We start from the raw sequence: 9,742 nt of genomic DNA, 5'->3' as shown, positions 1-9,742 counted from the left end.
AGCTCTGAGCCAGAGGTATAGACTTACAAAAACAATTTAACACAGAATTAATTGAGTTTTGTGTCTGTAATTTTGAACATGGGCTTCACCCCTATGTTATTCACCTGAGCTGATCAGTGAGTTCAAATTTAATTTCTTTTTTTGCTACTGGCAAGGGGAAATTACACATGAAATTGCCCCAATAGAAAGGGTTCATGTAAATTCCCCACTCTGCTCCCCCACTTTTCTCCTGCTGTTTTAAACAGGCTCATTTATACAACTCTATGGGGATCAGGCCTTTGAAATTCATGAGAATAAGAGGGAAGAAAAGTACATAATAGCAAGGAGAGAAGGGAAACCACTGTTGGTTTTTAATAAGCACTCTTTAATATGACCACTGCAGTCCATGAGTTTTTGTTCATCTATTTGTATTATAGTTTAATATAGTTTAATAATATAAACATAAATAGATATTTTTAAAACCTCAGTCATGAGACTTGGACAAGGGAAATTGCAGAAATTGGTTTCAGTTGGAAGGACAAAGAATTGTTAGCAAAGTCAGGGCGTGGACGTCCTCAGCTTGTTTCAGGTGGGGTGAGCGTGGACCAAACCAGGCACCTGTATGGGACAGTTTCCTTTGTTGGAAAGTGTTGGGGACGCTGTGCTCAGCCACACACACATGGTGTCCAAGGATTGCTATCTAAAACCTCTGGAGAGAAATATTCCTTTTCTTTTATTAACCACAGTCTTGGATCAGGGAAAATAAAGACTGCGAAAAATGCTTTTTGTTTGTTTGTTTTTCTACAGTTTATGTTATGGAGTCAAATCAAAGGGAAATGAAGAGTATTTTTCACTCAAATAATAACTCAGTTTGCAAGTTTTTGCTTTTGTTTGTAGTTTCTTCTTTGAACTTAATTTTTCAGTTGGCGAAAGGAATTAGAAACCTGAGCAATTTCCGCCGATAGCAATGAAAGAAGAAAACCCAGAGTTTCCAGCCATTGTTAATGGTCACCTAGAGGGAATGTCTTTGTGGGTCTTTATGAGATGATGAGCAAGGACTCTCTGGATGCATTAAATGATACCTGTGTACCTCTGCTGTTAGGTATCCTGTCACCTGATCCTACAAGATGCCAAGTGAAGAGGCCAACTTTGTCTATAGGTACCCCAAGAGAGGGCACAGCCACTCCTACCTCACAGCTGAAGAGTAAGTTCCGACTGGCCCCGGTGTGGTTGCTGCTTGTTGACAGCCCCGGTGTGGTTGCTGCTTGTTGACAGCTGACTCTCACCAGCACACACTGTTCGTAAATCTCTCTAGTGTTCATTTCTCCAGAGGGTAAAAACTATGACAATGAGGCAAGAAGACCTTGTGGTTCCACAAGGAGCTCACAAAAGCTTCTCTGAGGCTGAATAGACAAGGAGATAGGAATGATTACAACTTGGATCTGGCCATTTTTGCCTGCATTCTTGGCTGTTAGGGCTTTGCTGTAAGTTCCCAGGCTGAAAAACATGTCTGGGAGCAAATTATCTCTTTCCTTAAGCCATGTTCTGTCTACTCTCAGGCTCCTGGAGGTGGTCTGCAGACAGAACAAAGGTCAGTTGCCAAAGAGCGAGTGAGCATGAAGGCCAGGTGTGTGAGGCTCCACCTGCAGATTGACTCCAGGGTGAAGATGGTGCTCAGAACCTTTGCATCATAACCTTATTCTAAGGAAAGGCATTTGGTGTTATGAATCAATTAAAAATAAGTATTTATATGGTTAAGAATTTCTAAATGCTAAGCATTGTATGACCTGCCCAAGATGCTATTCTTGTCTTTGGAAAAAAAAAAAAAAATCTCATAATCTAGTGGGAGAGTTAGGCGTGCGAATAATTTTGGCAAGAGTAAGTGCCGTAATGGGAACACGGGCCACAGGGACATGCTCTGCAGGTACTAGAGTGGGCACGGGAGGGGGGCGGGCTCCAGCCTCTGAGTGGGGACTCCAACAGACAAACAAGGAACGCGGTTTTCATTTGGACCATCTCTTGAGTGGTCTGTTGAAATCTTCCTGCAAGCCTACTCTCTCTTAGGAAAAAAAGGTTGAAAATCTTTACCAGACTGGACTAGCAGGGTGAAGCAAGCGGCAGAACCCATCAGAGGCACTGAGGAAGCATTCAGACTGGGAGTATTTCCTCAGAAGGTCCCGTGGGATTCTCTAAAGTCCCTGCATGGTCATTTGGGGGTGGAGGTGGGCAGATCTTCTGAAAAAGTGTTCTAACAGCAAAGGTATACTCTGTCGGGGGCACATTGCACATGGTACTGAGGAGGATATTATTTCAGCTTCTACATGACAACTCAACAAACCATTGCTGTGAAACCTCACTAGAGAAGAGTTCTCAGTTGAAAGGACACAAGTTACCCATGGAGCTTGAAGAAACACAATTTCCTAGGCACTGCCACCCTAGAGGCTGATTCAGTAGGACTAGGAGCGGAGGCCCAGTATCTGCACTTTAATATGCATCTCAGGTGACTCCACTGGAGGAGGTATTCGGGTGACACTTTGAGGCTCCCAGCCCAGCTCGGTAGTGGGTTCTTTTGGCGTGTCTGGCACATCGTGGTGTTTTCCATTCTCAGTCAGTCGGTGTGTGTGAGTGCAACGTGACTGTGCGTAAAGAGGTGGAACAGAGCTCTGTCTGTGTCAAGATATCTAAGAGGATAACCGCAGATCTGGTGGGTAAAATCAGAGCGCAGGCATGCTGGGAATTTGATCAGCTGCCTTCAGTCATGAGAACCCACTGAATGCTCCTTGTGACAGCCTCATTACAGGAAAGGGCAATACAACAGGAAAAGTACTAGCCCAGGAGATGCAAGACCTGGGTCTAGCCCAAATTCTAGCACTCGCTTGCTGGGTATCTCAGGCCAGTTGCTATGAAAGCTACTTCTGCCACTTGCCTATTGTACAACCTTAGGCATTTTAACAGCCTAAAGTCTTGTGATGTCAGCTGTGAAATGAACATTATACATACCTCAGAGGATTGTCATGAGGATGGAATGAAAGCCTATATATGGGAGGCTTGGCACAAACTGGTGCTAAATGAGTGGTAGAGTAGCTGCTAAGGTGTTGGTGATGCTGATGAACCGCGGTAGGTTTTAGCTTCATGATCTAAAAGTGGATGGACTGGACTGCATAATTAGGTCAGTGTTTTATTCAGTACTGGCATCCCATTTTTCTTTCTTTCCTGTTTGGAGGTGGACAGGATAGACTTGGTGCCTCAGTGGCCTTGAGATGGAGGTGGTCCAGTAGGTGGTACTGGCAAAGGTCTCTCCAGGAGATGCCTCAGTTAGAGCTTGCTCTGCCTTCAGCTGCTCAATCTCTTATAAATCACCTAGCTCTGCAGAGCTTTTCTTTAGTAAGTCACAGATAAAAGACTTAGTATTCTCCTCTTTGTTGATGTTGTTTATACCATGAAGTGGAAAATCAGGCAGGTGTTAGCTAATTGACAACGTTATGCAGCGAAAGCAGAGCCCCAAGCCCTGGAAACATGGGCCACTGTACACAGCATCCAAAAGGCTGGCTTAGACTCCCAGACTGCATCCTGCTGCTGAGGATCTGCCCCTTCTCAATGATGCTACAGCTTTGCTCCGGGTTGAGCTCAGACACTTCTTCCCAGGGATAACCCCATGCTATTTCTTTTAGTAATCCATGCTCGACCATCCGGGAGGTACTTAAGAAATATCTACAGCTTGCCTGACTCCGAAAGTCATCTGGACTCTCCGACTTGGCAGTCAGGCTGGCTGGAGAGGTCAGGTTTCTAGTCTCAGCCTCCCCAAGCTCTATCCCTAGCTTCATTCTGAGATGCCTGTTCTAGGTCACTCAGGTCCAGTCCAGTCCTTGGTGACCTGCACTGGATTCTGGGAGCAAGTGGAGACCTGACAGATGCTTGCTTAGCTGAGCATAAATATGGGACACGTATCCTACTAGCTGGGCTGGACTTTGCCTCCCTATATGATAGTTACAGTCTCAGAAACCTCTAAACCCCACAAGACGTACTTCCAGTCACAGGCAGAATGTGCCAGCTTTAAGACCTCAGTGGCTGGTTTCCAAGCTCTGTCTTCATTACCTTCTCTCCCTCTCAACCAAAACCTGCTCTGTGGAAAGTTGCTGATCTCCTTATTCTCACTAGTGTCAATGACCTATAAGAGGTTAAAGTAACTTTTTGCCACAAACCCACATATTTGTAAATAGTTATTTTAAAGAAGACATTAAATGACTCATTCGTTTTGCATAAAGACTGGTATTATGAGGGAGAGATATGAATTTGTAAACATCCATACTTCATTTGTTCATTTTTTATTCATTTGTTTGGCCATCTATACATCTGTCCGTCTGTCCGTCCGTCCATCTGTCCGTCCATCCGTCCATCCATCCATCCATCCATCCATCCATCCATCCATCCATCCATCCATCCATCCATCCATCCATCCATCCATCCATCCATCCATCCATCCATCCATCCATCCATCCATCCATCCATCCATCCATCCATCCATCCATCCATCCATCCATCCATCCATCCGTCCATCCGTCCATCCATCCATCCATCCATCTATCTTTTCATCTTTAGGAAATAGTTCTTGAAATACCTATGTGCCAGACCTTTTCTAGACATTGAAGACACAAATTAAAAAACAAACAAGCCCCAAACTAAAAAACAACTCTGGGAGCTCTTTTTTTATTTCTAGAAGAGATAGGATTGCCACCACAAGGCTGCCTATGAGGGAGGGCAGGATGGGTTGCCATCATACTGGAAAGGATGATGCTGAGTCTAGAAACATGAATATATTAATCAGGGCACAAATGGAGAGGAGCAGTGAGGAGTGAAGGAGGTGCTGGGCGGAGGGCCCAAACACAGCTGAGAGAGACTCAAGTTCAGATCCTGGCTCTGTCTTGTGCTACCTCTGTACGATCATCAGCAAGGGACTTAACCTCTGTATATTTCCTCATCTGTAAAATGTGGGTAGTAAGTGGTACTTATCTTACAGGGTTGTTGTGAGAATTAAATAAGTTAATGTATGTAGAATGTTTAGCATGACACCCAGCTTATAGCAGATGTTAAGTCAATGCTAATTACCTTTTCCTTTTTGTTGACTGATAGTCAGGGAAAATGATTTAAACCAGCCCTGATGAACAGGTAATTCAGTCTCAGTAAATATATTATCCGTATAAGGGTCAGTTGCTACTGCACCTCTTGCACTAGGAACCTGGGTGCCTGAGCACATGCCAGTTAGCGCAGCTCCTGTTGGCACATAGAAGGTGCTGTCCCTGGATACAAGTGCTGGAGGACTGGTGGGTGCCTGGTGTGGCGTGGGATGGGAAACTACTTAGGGACTAGCGGGTGCTGCTCTGGGCTGGCAAAGCCCCAGTGAAGACGAGAACATTTCATCACAATATGGGACAGGCTTCTGTACCGAGATGGATTTGTCTATCTGTTGGGCCAGGGCTGCGGGGATTGGCATCTTGACAGTGATCCTCGGAATTTTACTGTTCATCGGCTGCTGGTATTGTAGAAGACGAAGCGGATACAGAAGATTGAAGGTTGGTAAAGTTCCCACTGCTGGGATCCTTCCAGATCCAGGACCTCGCTTCCTCTTATTTCTCTGAATTTCTGAGGACTGGGGCAACATTCTCGACATCACCTCTAGCTCTGATTCCTGGCTCTGATGAGTCTTCTCTACACTGTACTTCTTGCAACTCTTTCTTGGCCTCTGTTCAGGAACGAACTCCAACCAGGAACTTGGCCCCTCCTTGGTTGCACTCACAGCAAACTTGAGTGTATGTGTAACTGAGAACTGATAGTTTGTGGGGCTCAGGGGAAGAGTTCATGTTCATGGTCCTCTTGCACAGCAAACGGCAGCTTATGAGACACTCTAGGTCCTACCAGTCCTTTGGGGGCTTCTCACTGGCTCTGTTACTCCACTTAGTGGTTGCTCTTCTCACCTTGCCTCTTCCACCCTTTTCTCTCAGGTTGCCTGGGAATTCCAGGTTCTTCTAACTCTGTTATACCAAGCAGTCCAGCAAACCTAAGAGCCACATAGCCATTAGTGCAATGCAGAGACCATCCACTCCTCAGCAGCATAGAGGAGCACCAAGTTTTGAACAGTCTCTATCCTCCTTCGATGGTCAATGTGGTTTTAATGGGATTTTTTCTTCTTTACCTATACGAGCAGGAAGCTAACAAATGACACAGTCCAGTCTTGGGGCAGCAGGATCTTCCACAAATAGAAGACATCAGCTGAGTCTCTAAACTATAAAAACTACAGATTTCAGAAACTTTGCTTCAAAGCCAGGTAGCATTGTAGCACTTAAGCATCCAAAGACTCTCTTTTCTTTTCTTTTTTTCTTTTCTTTCTCTTCATTCCTTTCCTTTCTATTTTTTTCTTTCCTTTCCTTCTTTCCTTCTTCTCTCCCTCCCTTTTTTTCTCTCTCTTCCCCATCCCTCCTTTCCCACCCCTTTCCTATTATTACAGATCTGAAAGCTTCTGAGGTTGATGATAATGGGAAAAAAAATCACCTTTACAAAAGATGTTGGAAAGCCCTATTCCTCAGTAAGCAAGCACTTCATTCAGAGGAAAAGGTTCTGTGACAGAGGGGAGAGTTGGTTTGGCTGGGGAGCTGGAGCTTGGATCACTGAAGTGGAGAAAGGGAAGGTGAGAGCTGTGGCTTCAAATTCTTCTCCTCCTTGCCAGGAAGCTTGGGCAGTCTCATATGTCCCTTTTCCTAATGCCCATCTTGCCAGTGTCCCAAATACAAACTGTGAAAGACAGGGCAGATTTGGGGGCTGACACACCTACCAACCAGCAGTCCTCCAGTGTGTTGACATTTAGTGGGAAGGAGGAGAAGTTGCTAAGTTTGAATAAGAATCCAAACCAAGTACCATGGAAGGCCTTGGGGTATGAGGTTATGGATTGGACTCTTGCTCATATAACACCTCTCCGTGGCTATCCACAACAGGTTAGATCGAAAGGGACTTTGCGGTCTGCCACAGAACTCCGTCTGTACCACTAGCATGAGGTACATTGCCTTGTAATTGGTTATTTACTTTTTTTTTTTTTTTTGCCTCTTCCATCCCTTCTCTTTTCTCCATTTATGAACTGGAACAGACAATATTTCTTACTCCTCTATGTGCCTGGCACATAGCAGTCTACCCAATTGTATGGCATCAGGATTTGGTTTCATTGTCTACCATTGACTTGCTTGGTGACTTTATGTTTTAACCTCTCTGAGCCTTATTTGCTCTGTTCTATACCTAGACACATGTATATAAGTTTTTATTTAATATATTTTTTCTACATATTTTTTAAATTCATTCTATGTTTATATATAAAAAACACAACGACCTAGTTTTTCAAGGAGTAAAAGTTTTACGAACTCTTTATGTTGGTACCCATTTCCTAACTGTCCACAATTCCTAGTTTGATGCTACTGGACAAAAAGACAATGGTTTTTTTCCCCTTTCTGCTTCAACACTCTCATCTTAAACTCATTCAATTTAAGAATAATGGAGAGTCTTAACATTGTGGGCTCAGACACGGTTACTTGTTAAGTTTCAAGTTCAACCTATCATGCTTCCATTCCTCTAGGCTGAGATCAGTTATTCGCAGTTTCTGGAATTTTTATGAGATAGAACTGGTTCCCCTACTGTCTAAAAATGCCGTCACTTATTTTTTAAATTAATATTAAAATCTTGTTTTGACACTTTCATATTTCCTGAAATGCCAGGTGGAGATCAGCAGTCTAAGAAATGTACCCAAAATTATGTAAAATAGTGTATTAAGTACTACATTTAATTATATAATTACCTGTCTCTTTTCACTGATTCTCTTTTCATTTTTTTCTATTTTCACTTTAAAACAGAACATAAATGACAATAAATGCAAACTCAGGTATCTAAGTTACTCCACCTTTAACAACTTTCATTAGGCTTTAAAATGTTTACTTTCCCACTTTTACTGACCATAGAATGATAGCACGGTTGGTTGAAATTAAGATCTCCTAAAATTTCTCCCCTGGCTAACATGTCCTCTTAGATCTGGAAAACTTTTGAAAGGAGAGACGGCTTTTTGGAGCAATATGTTTCTGCAGGAAAATCACTTGTAATCACTGTAAGTTGGTTTTTGTATTTACCAACTTTACCCTTTCACTTGGAAGTTTAGGACATAATACTTTTGATTCCTAGGGAAAATTTTCGAGGCCCCCCTGAACGTTCAGTTTATACTCATGTCTCATGGTGTTCTGTTTCTCAGTGCATGGTCAGGGGCCTCTGCACTCAAATCATCTGGGGTTCTGCTAAAATGCAAATTCTGGGACCAGCTCTGGTGGCGAGACCCAGACACCCGTATTTTAACACCCACATTGAACTTTGAATGCAAATGAAGAGAACTGGCAGTGAAATGAGGGAATGGATCATGTTCCCTTCCTATGGCAGGTGAGAGATTAAAAAAATAATAATAATAAAAGTGATAATTTAGTAAAGGAAGAGAACACATTAAACACCTTTTCTAAGGCATATCACTGGGAGTTGGGTAGGGAAGCAGAACTGCCTTGTGTCCTCAGGTCAAGATAGGGTCATTGTGCATATCCTTCCAGGAGGTAGGGTCAATAATAATTTCTGGCCCGAGTTTAGGAAAACTACTTCTTTATAGTCTGCAGACTGTATAGGTATCAGCCCAATCTATGTCTGGACTCATCCAATTGATGTTCCAAACACTTCTCCTCCCTGAGAAATCTGCCTTCATGCCCTTCTCATCCAACCTAGTAGATAGACCTCAACGATCAGTCACAGTCTGCAGATGAGCCTAAAGAGCTGCTGATGACCTGCACAGCCTCCCTGTTCTAGCCTCCCTCAGCTAGTGCCACAGAGAGTAACCTGCTAATGCTCTACTGGCTGGATTTGACTTACAGATATGTTTGGGCTTGCATTTTTAAAAACTGAGTTAAGTGCCAATATTTAAAGTAATATATGAAAATCTCGATTTCTAGTTTCTTTTTTAAAATCAAAGGATCTGAGAAAAACTGGCAGCTATGCAGTGGTTATCCCTTTAAATGGGATATATAGTCCCTCCTTTTCTATGGCCTCCACCTGACCGTACTTGATCTCCTTGCATCACCTGCCTGGACCCTGTAAGTATCTGAGTAAAGCTAAGTTGCCCCAGGTGTGGGCATAAGAAGGTGCATTTTCTGTAGAGCAGTGGTTCTCTGTGTGACCCTGGACCAGCAGTATCACCTGGATACTTCTTAGAAATGCAAATTTGTAGGTCTTATCCCAGACCTACTGTGTCAGAAATTCTGGGCATGGGCCCAGCAGTGTTTAAACAGGCCTTCCAGGTGACGCTGAATCATGCTAAAGTTTGAGAATCATTGTTGTAGAGAATTTAACAGTAATAAAAGGGACTAAAAATTAGTCTGCTTTTTATAATCATCATATGCTAGCAATTTTAAAGAATGTCACTGATGAAATACTCCACCTCACCAGGGTGAACTGCTCCTGCAGTCTATACTTTGGTTTGTGTCTCTGTCTTGTACAAACTGTTGTCATTCTAGTCTAGGGCTGGAGAGCATCGCCCTCTAAACCTATCCAAAGCACTAAACTTTTACTTCCACCCCCAATAACTCAGGGCTATTTTGTATAACTTGGCCTTAGACTGATTTGTCATCATTGTTGCAACTTGACTTGGAAGCTGAGGACTACAACCATAGCACATCTATTACAGCATATGCATTTGTAGTGT

At 43.2% G+C, this 9,742-nt stretch overlaps 1 protein-coding gene across 1 annotated transcript in view; it reads left to right on the top strand.

The window, feature by feature from the left end:
• The first annotated feature begins 1,098 nt into the window (after positions 1-1,098).
• The window catches only part of MLANA (melan-A), a 10,926-nt gene continuing 2,282 nt past the window's right edge, over positions 1,099-9,742 (top strand). The window contains exons 1-2 of the mRNA XM_025051382.1: positions 1,099-1,183; positions 5,453-5,549. Coding sequence (XP_024907150.1) covers positions 1,107-1,183; positions 5,453-5,549 — 174 coding nt within the window. The 5' untranslated portion in view covers positions 1,099-1,106. The remainder of the gene's footprint in view (positions 1,184-5,452; positions 5,550-9,742) is intronic.

This window comes from Pteropus alecto, unplaced genomic scaffold, assembly GCF_000325575.1.
Source record: "Pteropus alecto unplaced genomic scaffold, ASM32557v1 scaffold95, whole genome shotgun sequence".
Classification (NCBI taxonomy): Eukaryota; Metazoa; Chordata; class Mammalia; order Chiroptera; family Pteropodidae; genus Pteropus; species Pteropus alecto.
The sequence above is the reverse complement of the archived record's forward strand: the minus strand, read 5'-3'. Positions and strand labels throughout refer to the sequence as shown.